The following is a 24,634-nucleotide window of genomic DNA, read 5'->3' as shown; positions in this document are numbered from 1 at the left end:
CAGTTTCTGGCTTGATGGTCACGAATGACGTCCTTGTGGTCCCTGAGGATGTCTCCAATGCCTTTGGCCACTTTTTTGCAGAGGTTTCAAGCTCCGCTCATTACCACAATGCCTTCCTCCCCCGAAAACAGGCAGAGGAGGCTAGGCCACCTAACTTCCGCTCCTCGAATCGTGAAGTTATAATGCCCCATCCACCATGCGGGAACTCGAAAACGCACTTGCCCTGTCACGGTCCTCCACTCCAGGGCCTGATTCTATTCATATTCAGATGCTGAAGAACCTTTCTCCTGTGGGTAAAGGTTTCCTTCTTCGTACTTATAATCACATCTGGATTGAGGGGCATGTTCCCGCATGCTGGCGTGAGTCTATTGTTGTACCGATTCCTAAGCCGGGGAAGGACAAGCACTTGCCTTCCAGTTATTGACCCATCTCGCTTACCAGCTGTGTCTGTAAGGTGATGGAGCAAATGGTTAACTCTCGTTTGGTTTGGCTGCTCGAATCTCGACGCCTACTTACCAATGTACAATGTGGATTTCGTAGGTGCCGCTCTGCTGTTGACCATCTGGTTACCTTGTCGACCTTCATTATGAATAACTTATTGCACCAGCGCCCGACTGCGGCTGTGTTCTTTGATTTGTGAAGGCTTACGACACCTGTTGGAGGGCGGGCATTCTCCGCACCATGCATACATGTGGCCTTTGCGGTCGCCTCCCTCTTTTTATTCGTTCCTTTTTAATGGATCGACAGTTCAGGGTATGTGTGGGTTCTGTTCTGTCAGACATCTTTCGCCAGGAGAATTGGGTGCCACAGGGCTCAGTTTTGAGCGTCGCTCTCTTCGCCATAGCGATCAATCCAATAATGGATTGCCTCCCGGCTGATGTATCAGGCTCCCTTTTTGCGGACAATTGTACCATCTATTGCAGCGAGCAGTGTACATGTTTCCTGGAGCGCTGTCTTCAGCGTTCTCTTGACCATCTTTATTCCTGGAGTGTCGCCAATGGCTTCCGTTTTTCTGCCGAGAAGACGGTCTGTGTTAACTTCTGGCGCTACAAAGAGTGTCTCCCACCGTCCTTACGACTCGTTCCCGTTGCTCTCCCATTCGTGGAGACAACAAAATTTTTAGGTCTTACATTTGACAGGAAACTTGGCTGGTCACATGTGTCATATTTGGCTGCCCATTGTACCCGTTCTCTAAATGTCCTCTGTGTTCTCAGTGGTATGTCGTGGGGAGCGGATCGAACCATCCTACTTCACCTATATCCGTCGATCGTCCACTCCAAGCTGGATTATGGGAGCTTCGTATACTCCTCTGCACGGCCATCCATCTTACGCTGCCTCAACTCCATACAACATCAGGGTTTACGTCTTGTGATCGGAGCGTTTTATACTAGTCCCGTCGAGAGTCTTCATGCTGAAGCTGGTGAATTGCCACTCACCTACCAGCATGATATACTGCTTTGTCGGTATGCCTGTCAGCTACTGTCAATGCCCGACCACCCGTCTTATCGTTCCTTTTTTGACGACTCTCTTGTCCGCCTTTACGGGTTGTATGCCTCTGCCCTGCTACCCCCTGGAGTTCACTTTCGTCTCCTCCTTCAACACCTTGATTTTTCACTCCCTGCAACCTTTCGAGTGGGCGTGAGCCACATGCCACCTTGGCTCCAGGCTCAGGTTCGCGTTCACCTTGACCTCAGCTCGCTCCCAAAGGAGGTTACCCCCGGTTCGGTGTACCACTCCAGTTTTGTCGAACTTCGTTCGAAGTTCATTAATATGACCTTCATTTATACAGATGGCTCTAAGACCAATGACGGGGTCGAGTGTTCTTTTATTGTCGGGGCACAAAGTTTCAAATACCGGCTCCATGGCCATTGTTCGGTCTTCACAGCTGAGCTCTTTGCCCTCTACCAGGCTGTTCTTTACATCTGCCGCCACGAACATTCTGCTTATGTCATCTGCTCCGATTCCCTGAGTGCACTCCAGAGCCTCAGTGATCCGTATCCGGTTCACCCTTTTGTGCACCGGATCCAATGCTCTCTTCAGCAGCTGGTGGATGACGGTTCTCCGGTTAGCTTTATGTGGGTTCCTGGCCATGTCGGTATCCCTGGGAACGAAGCTGCAGATGCCGCGGCCAAGGCTGGGCTCCTCCTGCCTCGGACAGCTTGTTGTTGTGTCCCTTCATCAGATTGTAGCAGGGTCATTTGTCGGCGCATTTTATTGCTGTGGCAAGCTGATTGGGCTGCACTTACGGACAACAAGCTTCGGGCCTTGAAACCTCTTCCTGCGGCTTGGACGTCCTCCTCACGCCCTTCTCGGCGGGAGGAGGTCGTTTTGGCCTGGTTACGAATTGGACACTGCCGATTCAGCCATCGCCATCTGCTAACGGCTATGCCGGCGCCATTCTGCCCATGTGGGCAATTGCTGACGGCCTGCCACATTTTAACGTCCTGTCCAGATTTTAACACACTGCGTCTTGATCTTGGCCTGCCATGTACTCTAGATGCCATTTTAGCGGATGACCCACGAGCAGCTACTCGCGTTCTTCGTTTTATCAACTTGACAAACCTCTCTAAGGATATTTGATTATGCTGTTTTTTTAATCCTATGCTTGTCAGTCTGTCTTTTATCGTGTTTTCCCTCTTTTTTTTTAAAAAAAAAAAAAAAAAAAAAAAAAAAAAACACTAGCATTTGTAATCCAGTCCTCACTACCTTTTGTGATGTACATTATTGTTTTGTACATATACAATGATGAAAAAATTAAGATACCTAAATTCTTGAAACAGTTTCTGCGCGTTTCAGAGGTCTTTCTTCTTAAAATGGTCCTAATTCCTTTTTTTTGTAATGTGAACACTCGTTTTGTCTCTTGTTTGTTTGAGTTTCCCCACACAGTCACTCCATACTGTAAGTATCGTTCGAAAAGTCCATGATACACTGTACACAGATGGTTCTTGTCTGAATACTGTGATAGCTGCATCATTAAGAATATGACAGAGCTCAGTTTCTTACAGACATTATTAATATGTTTTTTCCATTTCAGTTTATTATACACAAGAATACCTAAGAATCTAGCAGATTCTACTTCTTCCAGCCTTGTTTCATCAACCTCTAAATCCATGTCTACAGCCTTTTCCTTGTTTTTAAACACTGCATACATAGTCTTTTTTAGATTTATAACCAGTTCATTTTCCACTATTTGGTCACTATTTAGTATTGTCATGTCATCAGCATACAATATTTTCTTTTCTCCCTCCTCAAAGCGTAAATCATTGACAAATACATTAAATAACAATGGCCCCATTACCGAACCTTGCGGCATTCCATATTTGATGAATTTGGTTTCCGATTGGTACGAGTTTCCTAATGACACATACTGCTTGCGGTTGAACAAGTATGATTTTATCCATTCACCTGGTTACCTCCAAACGCCATAGTTTCTTAATTTTTGTATCAGCATTTCATGGTCAATGGTGTCAAATGCCTTTGAAAGATCCAGAAACATTGCAGAGACAACCTTTTTCTCATCTAAAGACTGTAAAATGTATTCTGTTAGACTGACAATTGCTGATTCTGCAGATTTACCCTTTCTGAAACCATGTTGTGAGGGCATGAGAATGTTATGTTTGTCCAAATAGTTAACTAATCTGGTATATATAAGCATTTCTAGGATTTTTGAGAAACCTGATATCAGTGAAACTGGTCTGTAGTTGTTGGGATCATCCTTACACCCTTTCTTGTACACTGGCACTACCTTTGTTGTCTTCAGTTTTTCTGGAAAAATTGCATCTCTGAAAGAACAGTTTGCTATGTTCAGCAGTGGTGTTATTATCTCCTCACATACCAGCTTTATTACATGATTTGATATTTCATCATCTCCAGCTGATTTCTTGGACTTCAGTTTCTGTATAGTTTTCCGCAATTCATCTTCCGTGACTGGTACCAAGAACAAAGTACTGCATGATCTTTTTGGTACCTTAATACCCTTCTGTTTTTGACTATTTCTTTCCAATTTTAAGTTTTCTACTACTCTGATATAGTTATTATTCAGTATGTTTGCTATTTCCATACCATCTGTGACCACTGTGTTGTCTATTTTAATTGACCTAATACCTTCTTCTTTGTTTGACCCATCTTTTTCCTTTCTTTCAGCATTGATTGCATTCCAAGCTGCCTTTGCCTTGTTTTTTGAGTTCGCTATAGTGATGTGTTTTTCTGTACTTCATTTTTAACATTTTATAGTTTTCACCTTCGCCCATCCATCTCAGGTCCTGAAGTTTCCTTCGCTGTTCTAGTATTTGACTGGTAATCCACTGTGTTTGATCTTGCTGCCTTTCTTGTCTCTTTACTTTGGGAAATGCTACATTAAAATGGTACTTAATTGTTGAAATAAATGCATCATATTTTTCATTTACACTCTGGGCCTGTAGGGTTTCATTCCATGTTTCCTTACTTAACGTTGTTCTAAAGATGTTGATATTTTGTTCACTGATGATCCTAATTTCTTTGGTTGTTTGTTTTGGTTCTTATACTGTGTAATTACTTCTGCAAAAGCTGATTAGTTGTCCATGATGATCAGATATTTCTGTCTGAACTACATGTGACTCATAGTTACACATATTAGTAATTATGTTGTCAATAACTGTCTCACTTTGTGAAGTCACTCTTGTTGGTGCAGTTATTGTCACTTTCATGTTATGCTGTATTAACAATTCTTCAAAATCCTGTCTTATTTTTGTGTCTTTTCCCATGTCAATGTTGAAGTCTCCACATATAATAAGATTTCTCTTCATATTCATTCTCAGTAAGCTAGCAATTTTTTTTAGAAAGATGCTAATATTTCCACATGGTGACCTGTACACACAAAACACTCTAAAATCCTCTGCCACTATACCAGTAACTTCAAAGTCTTTTTCTCTAGCTATGGGTAATGTAGCAGCTTCACTGTTTACATTCTTTGATAAAGTACCTGTTTTAATATATATACAAACGCCACCACCCTTATATTTAGATCTGCAGAAGTAACTAGCTAGTTTGTAGTCCTTTATTGCAACATTATGTATTTTACTTTAAGTTAGTCCATGTTCACTTATGCATAATATGTCTGGTCTTACTTCACTCGGGAGTACTTCTGCTTCTAATTTTTTATTACCAAAGTATTTTGATGAAGTACTTTTATGTAATTTTTTTTTTGTTGGTTTACATGTTGTGAGCTGTATTCTGGGGCAAATTCTTTCGTATCGTCTTTTTATGTATGGTGCTTATATTTTTCTTTTCCAGCTGGAGTGTATGATTTTTCACCCCCTTCAGGCCATATTAGTTTCCCTTTCATCTAATGATTTTGCAGACATCTGCAAACATTCTGCTGAACGTTACAGACCCCATTCTATTTAAATGCAAGCCATCCTTCGCTAGTGAGTTTTCACATAGGAATTTGTTAGGGTCTATAAAAATTGCCCCAATATGATCACATTGTTCTTTAAGAGCACAGTTTATTTTGGCGATATATTTTTCACTCATCAACCTTCTGTTTATGATTCCGCTAAGTATCAGACGAGATCCTGCATACATATTTCTTGCAGAACGAATCATGTTTCTTGTTTCGCTTGCCATTTCTTCCTCACTGCTGCTCCTTAACAAATTCGTTCCAACATGTATAAACACCCCATTATAGTTATGTCTGGTTTCAGAATCTGGTTCTGTAGTATCTTGTCTTGCATTTACCATATTTTTAAAATGTTTACCGAGTTGATGCGTTCTAATTCCAGATCGACGTACGCGTCGATCTTGCAATTGGAGTCTGCGATATTCTTCAGCAGCGAATCACCAATTATTAAAAAGTCATTTTTCTTTTGTTGCGTACCTGTCGCCTTGTTTTTCCTTTTGCTGTATGTCACCACCTTCCATTTATATTTATCTTCCAGTTTTTGGCTTACTGAGTTTACCGAGACATCAACGGGAACACTTCAAATGTTGTTTTTAAAGTACGATCGGTCACTCGTATTTTAGCGATCATCTTGCTTTTCCGTTTGATGGCTTTTACACACACAGTACTTCTTTTCTTGTATTAATGTATCGTTTTCTTTCTTGATGGTCGAAAGTTCGGTTTTTAATGCCTCAATGTCACTTCGTAGTAACTTTATAATTTCGTTCTTTGTATCAACTGCGCTTCAAGATCGGCCGTTTCGTCACGTAAACAACCGTGACATGTCCACGGAAAATCATCGCTGACGAACTTTAGATTTACTTTCGCACACTTTTCGTGTAACCAGAAGTTGCATTTGATACACAGAATACCCTTCATCACACGCTTTTTACATTCTCTACATGAAGAACTGTTCATTTTTTGTGTTTTTAGCGAGAGAGAAGCGTCACTACACTTTCCTATTGGTGCCATCTTGTTGTGTAAAGATGTTAAGGAAGACAGTCAAAGTAAACAATTTACCAGTAAATAATTTATGTGATGGGCAATATTTAATATGTGTAAAAAGCTAAACCATTTCTTCGAACAATTTTTCTATTATGTGTGTGTAGATGTAAGATATAAGATTTTCATTGAACCCAGAACGATATTAGTGTTAAGAAACCCTGAGACAATTATGTTTTGAAGTTACATTATAAAAGGCAATAATGCAACCAGTAGTGATCTGAGAACACCACTGGAGACAAATTCAATGGCAATAAACCCAACTGAGGTGACATAAAGTTACGAATAATTAAAGTTCCAATTGGAGCACGTGTGAATTGCACATGTAAGATTAGCTAGCCAAAACTTATGAAACCAGCCTTCCCCTACAGAAACTACACTGTAGTCATGTAGGAACCTGTAAATGAAATGTGATTTTGGTTTTTAAAAAAAGTTATTGAACAATATGCCTGAATCCAGCTGGGATGCACAAGTAAAGTCAGCTTAAGAATAAAAAGCATGATAACTGGGCAAACTGAGAAATGAAAAATACCAGAAATGTAACCATGTATGCAAATGTCACACACCTTTAATGTTGTTGTTGTGGTCTTCAGTCCTGAGACTGGTTTGATGCAGCTCTCCATGCTACTCTATCCTGTGCAAGCTTCTTCATCTCCCAGTACCTACTGCAGCCTACATCCTTCTGAATCTACTAAGTGTATTCATCTCTTGGTCTCCCTCTACGGTTTTTACCCTCCACGCTGCCCTCCAGTACTAAATTAGTGATCCCTTGATGCCTCGGAACATGTCCAACAAACCAATCCCTTCTTCTGGTCAAGTTGTGCCACAAACTCCTCTTCTCCCCAATTCTATTCAATACCTCCTCATTAGTTATGTGATCTACCCATCTAATCTTCAGCATTCTACTGCAGCACCACATTTCGAAAGCTTCTATTCTCTTCTTGTCTAAACTATTTATCATCCATGTTTCATTTCCATACAAATACTTTCAGAAACGACTTCCTGACACTTAAATCTATACTCGATGTTAACAAATTTCTCTTCTTCAGAAACGCTTTCCTTGCCATTGCCAGTCTACAATTTATATCCTCTCTACTTCGACCATCATCAGTTATTTAGCACCCCAAATAGCAAAACTCCTTTACTACTTTATGTCTGATTTCCTAATCTAATTCCCTCAGCATCACCCCACTTAATTCGACTACATTCCATTACGCTTGTTTTCCTTTTGTTGATGTTCATCTTATACCCTCCTTTCAAGACACTGTCCATTCTGTTCCACTGCTCTTCCAAGTCCTTTGCTGTATCTGACAGAATTACAATGTCATCGGTGAACCTCACAGTTTTTTTTTTCTTCTCCATGGATTGTAATACCTACTCCAAACTTTTCTTTTGTTTCCTTTACTGCTTGCTGAATATACAGATTGAATAGCATCGGGGAGAGGCTACAACCCTGTCTCACTCCCTTCCTAATCACTGCTTCCCTTTCATGTCCCTCGACTCTTATAACTGCCATCTGCTTTCTGTACAAATTGTAAATAGCCTTTCGCTCCCTGTATTTTACCCCTGCCACCTTTAGAACTTGAAAGAGAGTATTCCAGTCAACACTGTCAAAAGCTTTCTCTAAGTCTACAAATGCTAGAAACGTAGGTTTGCCTTTCCTTAATCTTTCTTTTAAGATAAGTCGTAGGATCAGTATTGCCTCACGTGTTCCAACATTTCTAAGGAATCCAAACTGATCTTCCCCGAGGTCGGCTTCTACCAGTTTTTCCATTCGTCTGTACAGAATTCGCATTAGTATTTTGCAGCTGTGACTTATTAAACTGATAGTTTGGTACTTTTCACATCTGTCAACACCTGCTTTCTTTGGGATTGGAATTATTATATTCTTCTTGAAGTCTGAGGGAATTTCACCTGTCTCATACACCTTGCTCACCAGATGGTAGAGTTTTGTCAGGACTGGCTCTCCCAAGGCCATCAGTAGTTCTAATGGAATGTTATCTACTGCTGGGGCCTTGTTTTGACTTAGGTCTTTCAGTGCTCTGTCAAACTCTTCACCTTTAATATAAACGAATAACTAAGTTACAATTGTACTGTTACAAAGATGGCATAATGGACATTGTAACCAAAGACCTATGAGAACGAATGAAGTATTGTGTAGCAGTGATCCACAAAGAGACGGTGAAATAAATTAGTGTCTAACAGCAACATTTACAGTGCCTGTGGAAAAAAAAAAAAGAAAAAAAGTCTTCGTATGTCAAGGGACGCTGTGGAAGTGCATTGACCGTGGAGATATATTTATGGTGTGATATAGACTTGCGTGTGATGGACGACGGAGTCATGACGTAGTGTAGGGATATTGTGTGCCCAGTGAAACATGTTATCATACCCACATGACATTGTGCAAACCAGATCAGTGAAGGCCTGCTGAGTGATAACTACCACTAGCCGTGTGCATTCTCTCCCACAGCTAAAACTTATGTCAGTAAGAATAGTACACTGTGTGTGAATTTGTTCCATGTTTGATGGAGTACCACAAGAAGAGGGCATGCTGGGAGTCTGGACTGCAATATGCGTCTGCAGTAACATTGACTACACAGTGGCCATGGCGGCACGAAGCAGCTGCGCCAGCGCCACGCTTCTCCGTGCCATGGCTGTCAACACCGCGAGCATCGAGAACCTCAGTGGGGGCCGAAACGACACGACGTGCTGAGTGATGTGCAACAATTACTTCATGCCGCTCGACGAATATGTCATTGTTGAGGTGGAATTAAACATTTGCCAAAACTATCCAAATAAAATATCACGAGAAACATTTGTATGGACATGATTTATGCAATAGACACTTAACATTTGCTGTGTTTAAATTCTAAAAACATTGACTGTATATAATAAACATCAGTGATTTGGTAGAATGAACCCAGTAAAACCATGTGTTGTGATGAAACTTTGACAATAAAGTGTCGTATGAGTAACATTTACAAACTGACACGATAGGTCAAAAGATATGCAAAACTGAAGTACGTATTATTGTGACATAGTAAGTACAAGAGAGACGTTTACACAACAAACTGTAATATCGATGTGTGCGACAGTGTTATTATGTGTCATTTGATTATAGACTGTTGACGTACATAAAAGTGCTTAATGGAAAAATGGTCAAATCCGATTACTAACCAGATGGGATGGCTGGGCTCCAGCACAGTTTTACCCAGGTTTCCTGTTTGCACCTTGCCTGAATGGGGGAATCGTAAAAGCTAATATAACCCTGGGGCTAAGAAATGGTCATCCCATAAGTGAAGTATAAGTGTTCATAAACCAAAGGACAACAGTAGTATTAACGTTAATGGCAGCATTGTGCCAAACGTGTCAAAAAACTGTTTGCAAAATGCTGCCAGGGGGCAATGTAACGTTCTCTGGCAGCATGCATCCAAAGTGAAAGTTAAAAGAATATTTCAATGTATAATGCTCACTGTAAGAAATAATTTATATGCATTGCTGTTAATTGAATTTAAAAAGGACACTTAATTTTGGTAGGAAAAAGATAATTATGAATTTTGCTATTATAAATGAATATTCAAAGAGTGTGAAATACTATCTGTGGCAGAGTATGTGAAAACTGCCACAGACGAAATGATATGTAATTAAAAATGACAAAGACTGTACAAGAATTAGTTAAGATATAAATAGGCAATATATTGTAATAGAATAGCTTGTCTTCTGCATGGACTGAATGGGAGAGGAACCCATGACATTGCATTAGGCTCTTAGGTAGTCCTCATTTGTCATAAGCCGATGATTGAAGCCATTTGTAGCTGGGATTGTAAAAGGTGTGTAAAGATTTTAATTGTTTCTGTTAAAATATATTTATCTAGTAAAATCTGTCTGTCACAATTCCTGCAAAGTTCACACCAGACATTACCCATTTAATTTAAGAAATTTCAGCATTTTATTGGATATCCCTGGCGGTACAGAGCTGCGCCGCGCGCGAGCAGTCTGCATCAGCAGCAGATTTAAATATACAATCGCAATAACGACCACATCCTAAAAAGGGTGCAGGTAGAGGTGCGGGGAAAATAATACAGTGTTTCTTTTCACAGCATTCCAGAAACAGAATAAAAAGAGATAGTAGGTTTTATTTTGTGCATTCACAGGTGGATACAAACTGCAGCTTTTGTAAATTTTCATTCAAAAAAGGGATAAATTCTGAACATATTATAAAGAGTTTTTAAAAGCGGATAATTTTCATGAGAGCTTAGCAATATAAAAAAAGAAAACATTTTCATATAGTAAAGATAGTCTTATACTTCAAAGCTAGTCAGGGTATATCCAGTTAAATAAAAATCCACTGCAACGTGAAAATGTTTGCTAAGTTCGATGGACAATATTTTCATTCTTGCACAAACAGCTTTAGTACTTGAATAAAAGTAAAACTTGAATAATTATTTTGGAATATTCAAAGAAATTCATTTTTATTAATCTGCAACAGAATATTTCATACATAAAGTAATAATCACAGATGAAAAATTTATTGCAACCTTTCATTTCTGATGTCCATCCATGTATGTGTTAAGTTCAATCTCAACAGTTTCCCAATCAAATTAAACGCAAAAAGCAAAGAAAGTTTAAAACCAGACAGTCAACTCCCGAATAATTAAAACAGACAGAATCACATTAAAAGTGTGAGTAATTTTTTACGGTCTCTGCATTCTGGTGGTATTTGCAATGACAAAACTTGAGCAACAAGACTCATTTTCAGTGCTGGCTAACACAGATCACATGGGAAACTCAACATCTGATACCAGGAACTCAGTGCAAGTTGGCAGATTAAGTGAAAATGTCAGCACTCAAGACAGTGTGTATCAGAGTCTCTACAGCAGTCAGAAGGTTAAAAGTCTTCAGATTCAGGAAAACAATAGCTGCTCAAGAAAGTAAAAATACATTTTTTTCAGCAGCCAACAGCCATAACATTATCCTCGACTGATGTTTTCATTTAACAAATGAACAGCCATTTTATCATTTTTATAGGTGTAATTTCAATTAAGCAGCTATATTATGGATTAGAGCACTAAAGTCTTATACACTACAAATATATATATTACCTTTAAGTGATCTCTGTAGCATACCCACTGGAAAAGTAGGAGTTGGGTCTGTGGTAAGCCACAGACGAAAATCTGGGTGTGGACGTTCCATGCTATCTAACATTTTCTCTAAATCTCTCAGGAAAGTCACTAGTAAGTGGCAGTTTTGCAACATTAGCCACTGACCTCTTGACACTGCTGTCTCCAATAAAGAAACAGCTGCCTGTAGATCAATAAAGGAATGATGATATATCATTATCTGAAAAATACAAATCTGTGATGAAGAACAGTTTATTTTGATGTTTTAACCTAATCATCTCAAATTATGAAGCTTTTCCTTCTATGTAGAATATAGTACATATATGTGTATTTTTGTTCTAAATGCTCATAATTACCTGGGTTTATGGTGCAGGAGTGTTTTAATATAAATTTATACATGCTTTTAAAAATTAGACTGGAAATCAAGATTTATTGTAATAAGTGCATGTTGTTGAAAGTAATTAATCCTCACACATGTACTGAATGAGATTTAATATTTTGTGTTCTAATATATTGATTCTCTTACTTGTCATATAATTATGTAGATGTGATAGGCCGGGAGTGTCAGGGAGAGTGTCTTCCCAACAAAAGATCACCTATATCTTTCCCTCTTCATGTTCCATCCCACAGCAACCAATTTAAGCCCTTTCCCATGTGTGTGTACCTAACTTCAACTGTGTAATTTTTCGAAAATAAATATTTATTTCAAAAGATAAAAGAGATTAGTTTCTTTGGAACAGCTGCATGAACTGTGCTATGGATATCCAGTTATTGTGAATTTAGCAGAAAGTATTCTTCATTAAAGCATATTCTATAGATGGGAGTATCTCAGTTACATGGTAAAAATGGTACACAATGAAATATTCTCTGGCATATATTCAACAATGAGCTGCATAAGAAAGTGCAGATCAGTGGAATATAATTTTGTCATCACAGTTTGCAAGACTAAATGGATTAACAGATATATACTTACAGGTTCCTGACCCTGGCCCAGGGATAAATACTTAAACTTTCCACCTCCACTTCCACAACGGTCTGCCAACTTCATTAACTCACTGGTTGGATCTGAACCAGGACTCAGTATGAAAATAACTGGCATATTAGGAAGGCTCTGATCATAAATTGCATCCAAGCTGCACACATTGAACAAAACATTAAATTTACTGTTTATTTTATCATTGAGTTACTAATCATACAGAGAAAGGATATATAATGATGTAAACATAAGTAATGTACTAGTTAATTTCAATTGTAAGTTTCCAATCAACAGAATTAATGAAAACAAAGAAACAGAAACTCAAGTAAAATCTTAAATGACATTACAGAAATGCTGTTTCTTACTTCACTCATACTAATACTGGAGTTGTATTTCTATTCTGTTTTTCTGACATAGCTATGATTATAAATTGATATTGCAACTTCATATTAACAATTATTTATAAATCCATTGAATAATTATTATATTCACAAAATTATACAAATTAGTGCCATTAAAAACATACCTGATGACTGGAGGTGTAATGAAGCCTTCACCCATGGTTGATGCAATATAATCTGTGACTGCTCTGAACACACGATCAACACGGAAGCAACGGACAAGCATAAGGATCTCAAAACTATTAAGCTTTTGATGATATTCACAAGGAAATTCCACAGATTCTGGTGCATCAAGATCAAACCACTGAAAATAAAGTTGAATGTACTTAAATAATTATATAAAAAATTCTGGTTGCCAAGCAGGGATATATAAATTCATTACTAACGTGTGAGAAAAGTTACTTTTTGGATCAAGAGATTCCTTCTTTTGATTTATTAAAGGAAAAGTTTGGAAGAATTGTGGTTAAAATTTCACACAATCCCAAGAATCTATTTCATAACCTAACACATACCAGCAAATCCTAATGAGAATATGACTATGGATGCTGATAAAAAAATTCTAAAAGTTTGCAAACGCAAAGAGAAAATATACTCTCAAATATGCCAATAATTATCTCATGGCAGATCTGATGGATTGTTTCAAACCCGAGTATCGCATTGTGTCACCAGCCACAGAATGCCAGCACACTTTTAAATGGCCAAACACGATTACTTTCATCCCTCTGTCAAATTAAGTTACAGTCGCACAAATATCAGATTAAAATAGCAAATTACATCTCATTTTTCATCTATTGCTAAATATAAAGATATTAGCAATAATCCTATTTTTTATTTGTAGTAAAATTTAATCTTTTCTATGTGACATAAAAATGTAATACTTTTTTGTAGACACTCTATATCTAATCATTTTGTGTATGTTCTCTATCTGTATGAGTCATATCTGTGTAAGTTGTATAGCATCTTATTTGTGACTGTAGCATTCAGTTGTCAGCTGATGATGACCTAAGAAGCTGAAACTAATTCATAACCAAATAAATAATATTTTGAGGAGCATCAGGAAGGATTTCCTCTTCAATATTGTTGTCATGTTCTGTCAGAGCCAAAGGAAATTTCATTTAATGTTTTCATTTCATATCAAACAATGGAAAATCCAGGATGTAATGTAACACACACACACACACACACACACACACACACACACACACACACACACACAAATGCAATTCACTCATGACTGCAGTCTTGGGCAACTGAAATCACGCTGCGAGCAAAAGCACTAGTGCATGATGGGAGAGGTGACTGGATGGGGGTAAGGAGGAAGCTGGGGCAGTGAGGGGAACAGATAATATGGTGGGGTGGCAGACAGTGAAGTGCTGTAGGTCAGATGATGGGCAGGGGAGAGTTGGGAGGGTGGTGGGGGGGGGGGGAGGGGGGAGTAGCGAAAAAGAAGAGCAATAAACAGAGACCGGGTGCGGTGGTGGAATGACAGCTGTGTAGTGCTGGAATGGGAACAGGGAAGGGGCTGGATGGGTGAGGACAGTGACTAACAATGGTTGAGGCCAGAAGGGTTATGGGAATGTAGGATGTATTGCAGGGAAAGTTCCCACCTGTGCATTTTAGAAAAGCTGGTGTTGGTAGGAAGGATCCATATGGCACAGGCTGTGAAGCTGTCATTGAAATGGAGGATATCATGTTTGGCAAGCTGTTCAGCGACATGGTGGTCCACTTGTTTCTTGGCCACAGTATGTCAGTGGCCATTCATGCAGACAGACAGCTTGTTGGTTGTTATGTCTACATAAAGTGCAGCACAGTAGTTGCAGCTTAGCTTGTAGACCGTGTGACTAGTTACACAGGTATCCCTGCCTTTGATGGGGTAGGTGATGTCAGTGACCGGATTGGAGTAGGTGGTGGTGGGAGGATGTGTGGGACAGACTTGCATCTAGGTATATTACAGGGATATGAGACATGAGGTAAGAGACTGGGAGCAGGGGTTGTGTATGGATCGACAAGTATATTGTGTACGTTTGGTGGACGGAGAAATACCACTGTGGAAGGTTCAAAATGGCTCTGAGCACTATGGGACTTAACTGCTGAGGTCATCAGTCCCCTAGAACTTAGAACTACTTAAACCTAACTAACCTAAGGACGTCACACACATCCATGCCCGAGACAGGATTCGAACCTGCGACCATAGTGGCCACGCGGTTCCAGACTGTAGCGCCCAGGACCACTTGGCCATCCCGGCCGGCACTGTGGAAGGGGTGGGAAGGATAGTGGGCAGGACATTTCTCATTTCAGGGCATGACGAGAGGTAACTGTAATCCTCGCGGAGAATGTAATTCAGTTGCTCCAGTCCTGGGTGGTACTGAGTTACGAGGGGAGTGCTGCTCTGTGATCGGACAGTGGGACTTTGGGAGGTGGTGGGAGACTGGAAAGATAAGGCATGGGAGATTTGTTTTTGTACAAGGTTGGTTCCCTTTATTGCATCCATTTAATCCTTTTCATGAATTTTCATACATATTTGGGAGTATTTTTTTTAGAAATTTTTCAGATGTAATTCTAAATTATTTACATAATTTTTTGCATTTTTCCACCACCATGGATCGTTGCTCCTTACATCTGCATCAATGCAGAAATGTTTCCTTATCCCTAGCCAGATCCCAGTTCCACATACTGTTCCTGCATTGTTGATAGGCTCATGTAATTCCTCCCCCCCCCCCCCCCCCCCCAACCCTCCCAATGGCCTTACCATCAAATTACCCATATCTGATCTGGCTACCACTCCTCATTCCACAATTACCTCCATCTGTTCAGAGTCTGCCAATCCTTCGCCCTCACCAACATAGTCCTGCAAAGTCATATCAACCAAGCCCAAACCTCCTTGCAGTACCTTCTCTCCATCCACAAAATTCTACTACCATGCAATCCCAAATTCCTGGAACCCATAAAACACATTGAAAACCTTGCCCTGAAGGAACTTGAGCAACATGCACCACACCACCTCAAAAAGCTCTCCATCCTGCTCACTTCCTACTCCCACCTTGTAGTACCACTGTCCACCACCTCTACAACAACCTCCGACCCCCCCCCCCCCCCCACACATCCACTCACATAGCTGACAAACCCTGTCTCGCAGACTACTACACTTACCCCACCCTCCAGAACTCCCTCCCAACACCACACAGAATCCAGAACCTAAACAGACCCACTACACAGTCATGTACCTTTCCTCCAGAAGCCTTAGCCCCACAGAAATTTAAGTCCTTTCCAAAGGCCTCACCTTTTGTCCCACTACCAAATTCAATCATGCAGGGCTTGTTAAATTCCTTCTCTCCTTCTCCTTGTACCTACAGCGGAAACACTTTTTTGCCACCAACCCTACCAATCAGACTAAGCCAAAGAGCAATATTGAGCCATGCCTCACTCAGTTCACTCCTCCACCCCCACTGCCACCAAACCATTCCCTGTTAATTCTCCAGAATTTCTTAACCTCGAACCTTGCCTCAGCATCATTCCCCAAATCCCTCAACTTGCAAACTAACCTTACATCCACAGGAAGAACTGCAGTCCACCATCTAAAAACTGATCCCAACCTTATAATCTTACATGTGGACAAAGGCTCCACAAGGATTACCTGGTGGAAGGACTCCACCAGCTGTCAGATACTTCTACCTACAAACTTTGCCACAGTGTCCCCATTCCAGTAATCCAGCAGAATCTCCAGTCACTACTCAAATCCTTAGGCCCATCACAGGACCTCACCCCTACCACTCCCCGCACCCCTAACTTCTACGCTCTTCCTAAAGTCCATAAACCTAACCACCCAGGACACCCCAAAGTGGCTGGTTACTGTGCCCCTACTGAGAGAATCTCTGCTCTTGTAGACCAACACCTTCAACTTGCTACCCAGAACCTACCCTCCTATATAAAAAATACCAACCATTTCCTCTACCAACTCTCCACTGTTTCTGTCTCTTTACCACACGGTGCCCTACCCATCTCTATTGATGCCACCTCCCTGTACACTAACATTCCTAATCCCCATGGCCTTACCACTATTGAACACTACCTTTCCCAGTGCCCGACGGATTCCAAACTGACAACCTCCTTCCTAGTCACCATGACCAACTATAGCCTCACCCACAATTACTTCTCCTTTGTAGGCATTATCTACAAACAAATCTGGGGTACAGCTTGGGGAACCTGCATGGCACCATCATATTCCAACATATTTATGGGCCATCTCGAGCAATTCTTTCTAAAACCCAGAATAATAAACCCCTCACATGGTTCATATTTATTTATGACATTTTTGCTATCTGGATAGAAGGTGAGGACACCCTATCCACATTCCTCCAGAACCTCAACAACTTCTCTGCAATTTGCTTCACCTGGTCCTACTCAATCCAACAAGCCACCTTCCTAGATGTTGATATCCACTTCAAATATGACTACATCAGTACCTCTGTTCATATCAAACCTACTAACCACCAGCAATACCTCCACTTCGACAGCTGCCATCTGTTCCATACCAATAAAACCCTTCTGTACAGCCTAGCCACTTGTGGTCATTGCATCTACAGCGACTAGCAGTCCCTCTTGAAATATTCTGAGAGTCTCACTGAAGCCTTCACTGACCTTAATTATCTCCCCAACCTCGTACAAAAACAAATCTCCCATTCCTTACCTTTCCAGTCTCCCATCACCTCCCAAAGTCCCACCAACTGACCAAACAAAGATCAGCACTCCCATTGTAAATCAGTACCACCCAGTACTGGAGCAACTGAATTACATTCTCCACCAGGGTTACAATTAGCTCTCAATTTGCCCTGAAATTAGAAATGTCCTGCCCACTATCCTTCCCACCCCTCCCACAGTGGTATCCCACAGTCCACCAAACCTACAGAATATACTCATCCATCCATACACAAGCCCTGCTCCCAATCCCTTACCTCATGGCTCATGACTCTGTAATAGAACTAGACGCAAGATCTGTCCCATACATGCTCCCACCACCACCTACTCCAGTCTGGTCACTAACATCACCTATGACAACCAACAAGCTGTCTGTCCACATGAATGGCCCTGACAAACTATGGCCCAGACAAGTGGACCACCTTGTTGTTGCTGAACATGCTACCAAACATGATATCCTTCATTTCAATAACTGCTTCACAGCCTGTGCCAAATGGATCCTCCCCAACATCACCAGCTTTTCTGAATAGCGCAGGTGGGAACTTTCCCTACATTCCCATAACCCTTCTGGCCTCAACCTTTGTTAGTCACTGTCCTCAGACATCCAGCCCCTTCCTTGTTCCCATTCCAGCACTATGCAGTTGTCATTCCACCACCACACCCAGTCTTTTTACTTCTCTCCTTTTCCGCTACTTCCACCCTTTCCCCCTCCTCCCCACCTCTACCCTGCCTACCGTCTGATCTGCAGCACTTCACTGTCTGCCACCCCCACCATACTATCCACTCCCCTCCCTGCCCCAGCCTCCTCCTTACCCCCATCCAGTCACCACTCCCATCATGCACTGGTGCTGCTACTCGCAGTGTGGTTTCAGTTGCTTGAGAATGCAGGTGTGTGTGTGTGTGTGTGTGTGTGTGTGTGTGTGTGTGTGTGTGTGTGTGTGTGCACGCGCACGTGTGTACGCCTATGTGTGTCTAGTGTTGACGAAGGTCTTAATGGCCAAAACCTTTAACTGTGAGAATCTTTTTGTTGTGCTTATGTGCGACTTTTCATTTCATGTAATTGATATTTTATTCCTCTGTTCTAATTTTTCTCAATTTGGAAAATTGCCTATTGGGAGAACATCAGTTTTTTTGTTGCAAAAGAAATAGAAAGCTTTTCTTGATATACTGAACACTTTTTGTTTGTCATGAACTGACTTCTAGCATCTTACAGCATTATCAGGTTACAATTGATGGTTGCAACAGGAGATAAAAGAAAAATAAGAGTGTCAGAGATTATGACATTCACAGACAGAAATATAATCTTCCTTACTTATTTTATATAAATTGTCATTTCAAATAGAAGTGCAGTTTGAATTATCCACATCAGCTACTAAAGAACTAAAAACTTATTTTCATACTTGTAGAAATGACATCACATAGAAACACTGTATGTGAAACTACAATACCTCTGACTACAATTTTTGTAAGTGAAGGGAGAATAAATTTAAGAATGTTGCTTGTTTCATTTGAAATGAAGATTTCATGCAACAATTGATTTGAAAGGTATTATAGTATAGAATACTTCAGTGACTTCACCCACATTAACAATGATCAACTGTGATGACTGAAAACTGCTTTCATATTAGTTAGCATCACATGAAGCAAGCTGATTCTGGGAACTGGGGAAGTGTGCCAGCCCCAGAACAAATGTGCCCTTTAGGATAATGATGAGGGCCAGTGTGCTGGCCAGCCTGGATATGGTTTTTAGCCAGTTTCCCACATTTGACTAGGTGAACACTTGTCTGGTATCCACATCCCACTTCACAAGTCACAACTATTTTGAAAATGTACTCATACTTTCAAATGGGATAAACTTAACATAGACAGATGGTAATGTTGGAAGCTGAAGATATGAATTAAAATTTGGGCCGCAGCCTCAATTCAAACCCGGATTTTCTTGCTTACTGGGCAGAAATGCTGGCCATTACACCACCGCAGCACCACAGCCAATAGTGCTGCATGAACTACCCAAGTCGAATGCCCTCCCCAACATAAACTTCAGGTCTTATCTCCAGCTTATTTTTCCCCTTAAATTGTCTGAGGGAAAATTTAATTATAAGGTAGACAGATGGGGTGCACAAAGAAAGATTCATAAATTCTCAGAGAGGCTTGGGGGGGGGGGGGGGGAGTTAGGTGGGAGGAAGGGCATCTGGATATCCTCTACCACTAATATTGCCAAATCAAAATTAACATATAATCTTGTGAAGACAATGGACAATGCTGGGAAAAAGAATAAATATATAATGTGGAGTACATTTCAAAATATTCTCACAGTTTTATAGCGCCTGTCACTGCAATCTACTGGCTGGTAGCCAGTGACTGTGAGAAGATGGGATCTGCATTGTCAAGAGCCTCATTGGGCTTTAATGTAATAATAATAATATAAAATAACTAAAAATACAGTTGTAATTGAGCTATGTACTTCTCAAAATGTAAATGTTTAATGCCCATTAAGAATTTGTTGATGTATGTCATCTGTTCACACTGATAATTTTTATATTGTACACCATGAAAAGAATTATGAAAAAATAAATGTACAGGAATTCAGTGATTTTCATTTCAAGAGCAGTATATAATTTACATCTTTGAACATAAAAATCTGAAATATCATCAAAGTGGAAATATTAAATATAATGAATAATAATAATTCAGTGATATCTTGACAAATTTCTGTTGTTACTACCAAATTTGTGCGACCGCCATTTCATAGTTCACGCATGAAGACTGCTTGATTTGGCCACTAGAGGCCACCTGCCTGCTTGTATGACAGCAGCTGCATGCGTGGCCTGCCGGCTGCACTGCTGTTAGCTAGAGCACAAGGCTCCACCAGTGACTTGTGTGTTTTCTGTTGTATGTACTTTGTATCTCATGTGTTTATGCTTCTTCATATAATAAAGTTACAGTCTTCTTATGTTAGAACACTTTGGTAATGATTACGGTATTCAACTCTGCGTGTTCCACCTCAGTCATTTGTCCTTTGAGTTTAATTTCTGTGGTGGCAGTGTTTACATCTCTTTTTGAGCAACAGCAGGTGCTGACAGTTTCCCTTTCCAGTTTAATAACTATATGGGCACAACATGCAGCCTCACCAACAACATAACCACACCGTTCCCTGTGTATGATGTGCAGCAACAGACTGGACCACTTATGGAAAGTGCCTGTCACAACATTTTGAGGCATTTGGGGTAACAGACATGAACTTGAGCAAGGCTCTTTTTTTTAATGTGAATCTCATCTCCTGCATATCAGATGATGTGTCAGCTCAACCCCTTACAAGAACCTTCAATTCCTTCTTTGGATCAGATGTGCTTGTTACCTTCTACCTATCACTGTAAGCTTACTCACATTATTGCTGCTCATCTGGAGTTTTACCACTGCCAAAAGTGGCTAAAACAGTCATACAGGGCATGGGCAGCAGAACTATACAGACTCAGTCATCATTGTCATTTTGTGATAAATGTTCAGAAGGAATTCAGTTCAGATCAAATGATTTGAAATGCAATCATATGTCTTGCTCTTGCTGCTGATAGTGAAGTTCAAGAGCGAGCTCTACAGAGTGAAAATCCTACACTTGTGGAAGTATCAAACATAGTTCAATCATTTGAAGTTTCATGGGCTGCAGGTAGTCAGATAGCAGCTTTGTCTGAAGTTTCAGAAATCAGATTCTCTCACCCTTCAGTGAGTTTACAAGGGGACAGAGAAGCTATTGTAGCAGTCCAACAAATGTCTCAGTATCATTTAGATAAGCATTGTTTGTGACAACGACAGTCCACATCACAACAGCAGTAGCCTTGTGCTCTGCAGCCTTCCATGTGAGCTCTGATTTCCTTCATGACCATACTGTTTTATTCTACACAAATGAACCACACACCCGACGAGCTGGCCAAAGTGATAGGTGCCATAAAAAAGGACACACGTTCTATATGTAATTCTCTTCCAAACCTGAATGAGAATAAAACAAATGTGTATGTGAACAGTGTGTCAGTAATAATGGTCTCCAAGCAAGTTATACATTGAAGTACATGTGTTTAACAAACCACTGAGAATGCAGATGGATGCACGTGCAGCAGCAGCATTGGTGAATTCTCAAACTTATGTGGATTTGGGTTCTCCCCTCTGGCTCCAGTGTCATAGAGGCTAGTGAGTTATAACATACAACAGATTCTCATTCTTGGACACTTTTCTGCACCTGTGAGTTACAAGTCATGATTCATTCATTAACATTCCTAGTAGTGGACAATGCTTACACTGAAAATCTGTTTGGTTTGGATGCTTTTAAACCTTTTGGATTCTTCAGCAATGGTGAAGTGCTTTTGGTTACTGACTAAGTCCCATATCAACAGTCAGATGCTCTCTGTGCCAAATTTTACTCTTTATTTTTTCCAGGACTGAGTAGTGAACAGAATTTCAGGCTCATAGTATTATGAAGCAGCCTGCTGGTCCCTGTTTTATCTGGTCCCATCCAGTACCAGTAACTTTATGGGACCAGAAAAAGCAGAATTAGATCATCTTTTATCACTTGATGCTATTTGACTTATTTCTTTTTGTGAATAGTCAACATGACTAGTGATAGTAAAAAAACCTACAGGAAAGTTACACCTTTGTGGTGTTTTAAAAAAAATCAGTTAATGCACTTCAATCACTGACACCTATCCTTTATCATGACCTAATGAACTGCGAGCAAAATTATTGGGGGAGGAGGGTTCTATTATTTTTCAAAGCTTTGATGTAGCAGATGCATATTTATATCTACCACTAGATGGGGAATCTAAATGCCTTCTAGTTATCAATATATTATTTGGGCTTTATCATTAGCAGCATTTGCCTTTTGGCATGGCAAGCACGGGATCTATTTTTCAACGTTTTTTGAGAAACTTACTGCATCAGTTCCAGGCGTCATCAGTTATTTAGATGATGTAGTAGTGTCTCGTACCTCTGCAGTAAAACATTTGCAGAACCTTCATGCTCTTTTTCTGTTTTACAGTCTGGAGGGCTAAAGCGCAATTTGGGCAGGACACAGCTTTTTCAACCACATAATATTTATTTGAGTTTTGAAGTACTGCACTGCTACACCCCACATCCATCGAGGAATTACAGGCATTTTTAGGCAAAATTGTGTACTACCTCAAATTCATATCGATGCTGCTATTGTGGCACAATCACTCCATGCATTATTTCATAAAGATGTTCCTTTCCAAAGAATCCCAGCTTGTGAGCAGGCATTCAGATTGTAAAATCTAAGATGCAGCCAGCCCCTTATTTGGTCTCTATTCAGCCAGGCCAGCACCTTGTGTTACCCAAGGACACATCTCAGTTTGGCCTTGCCAGCGTCCTTTCTCATAAGTAACTGGACGGATTAGAACACTTAATTGCACATGCCTCTAAAACCTTAAATTCAGTGCAACAGCATTGTTCTCAGATTGTTCTCGAATAAAGAAGCTTTAGCAGTTGGGTATGCTCTAAAACAACTTCATGTCTTTCTATACCAGACCACAGACTACAAATTACAGGTGTCTCTTTTTAACCATCCAGCATCCTTGCCAGACAAAGTGCACATTTCTTACACTGATGGGCTCTTTTCCTGTCATGATACAATTACAAATTACATTTTCAACCTACAGTACAACATGCAAATGCTGATGCCTTATCAGGTTTGCCGACTGGTCTGTATCCAGAGTTTGATAAAGAGGTATTGCTTTGTTTTCATTCAGACATGGAAGCTCAAAATGTTGTTGATGGTTCTCCTATTACTAGCACTAAAATTGTAGCCATGGTAGCTACAGATCTTGTTTTAAGTAAAATTGTCTCTTTTGCGCAACAAATCTGGCTGGACAAACTTCCAAGCCATGCTTCTGATTCTTTAAGAAATTATTGTGCATTTCAAAATAAACTTTCTGTTCCAGCCTGGCACAGCTGTAGGGGCTTGCAGTTTTGCATGCCAACTGAAATGGGTGCACCATACATATGTATGTCCATCACTCACATACAGACAGTACCTGCTCTCACCACTGAAGACAGCAGAGCACCTTTCCACTCTCCACTCAAGTCTTTCATAACACCAGAGTAGTAGTTGTGGTGTCAGTAGTAGCCTGGCTAGAGGCATACATAATCATAATCCTGTTGCAAGCAGATGGTTCCCAATGGTCACTGATAACATAGCAGGTGCAACATGTGCCTGTATTTTATCTCTGGATGATGTTCAATTGGCCACTGCCACTCACACAATGCATCTCTATGAGAAGGACCATAATCTGATGTATGGCTGTGGGAGGCTGTCAGTGTGAACAGATTGAAGCTGTTCAACAGGAATATGTATTCAAGAGTGGGACACAGTTGTACCATGGAATTATGTTGTAAACACTGTTCACTTCTAAACTCAGCACTGTTACTGTCTGCAGAGTCAAAACAGAGGGTGTACAGACATCACCAATGATGGTGACACATGAATCACTAACACTACAATCCCTTAGTATTATACTCTGGTAGCACTGAACACAGTCTCTGGGGGTGCTGCACTTTTTTCATCTGGAAGTGTGGAAAGAACTTCATATTCCAACATAATTAAAGTAATACATAGTTAAACTTCTTACTATAGGCCAAAAAAATCTCTGAACTAGCAAAGATGTGTAAGAAGTGGAAAGAAAAGAAAAAAATACCATTCAAAATTAGCAGTGTCAACACAGGTTCTGTAGTCTACTGTAAAGGGCTTTAACAAACATACATCTAACATAAAATAACAAACTATGAGTGCTTTCAAATTCAACAGAAACTTGAAAACATTTCTTAATACAGTCATCCTACAAATTAGATTCCAGAATCAAGATTCCAGAATTGAAGAGTCCAGTTAGCAGCATGATAAGCTCACTGGAAACATGCCTCTGTTCCAGTAGCAAGCAGACAAGTGTTGTTCTATGACAAACATGCATGAGGTAAGCAGCAGTTTTTTCATTCAAAGCAGTGTCTTTTCTGATAATTTTATTAA

The 24,634-nt window shown here is 40.2% G+C and overlaps 1 protein-coding gene across 1 annotated transcript in view; it reads right to left on the bottom strand.

Annotated features, from left to right (window-relative positions):
* The window catches only part of LOC126088335 (dynein axonemal heavy chain 10), a 1,153,099-nt gene that overhangs the window by 159,550 nt on the left and 968,915 nt on the right, over positions 1–24,634 (bottom strand). The window contains exons 52-54 of the mRNA XM_049906469.1: positions 13,041–13,219; positions 12,512–12,671; positions 11,521–11,722 (exon numbers count right to left, since the gene is read on the bottom strand). Coding sequence (XP_049762426.1) covers positions 11,521–11,722; positions 12,512–12,671; positions 13,041–13,219 — 541 coding nt within the window. The remainder of the gene's footprint in view (positions 1–11,520; positions 11,723–12,511; positions 12,672–13,040; positions 13,220–24,634) is intronic.

Source organism: Schistocerca cancellata, chromosome 6 (assembly GCF_023864275.1).
Source record: "Schistocerca cancellata isolate TAMUIC-IGC-003103 chromosome 6, iqSchCanc2.1, whole genome shotgun sequence".
In the NCBI taxonomy this organism is placed as follows: domain Eukaryota; kingdom Metazoa; phylum Arthropoda; class Insecta; order Orthoptera; family Acrididae; genus Schistocerca; species Schistocerca cancellata.
Note: the sequence above shows the minus strand (reverse complement) of the source record. Positions and strands in the feature narration are given on the sequence as shown.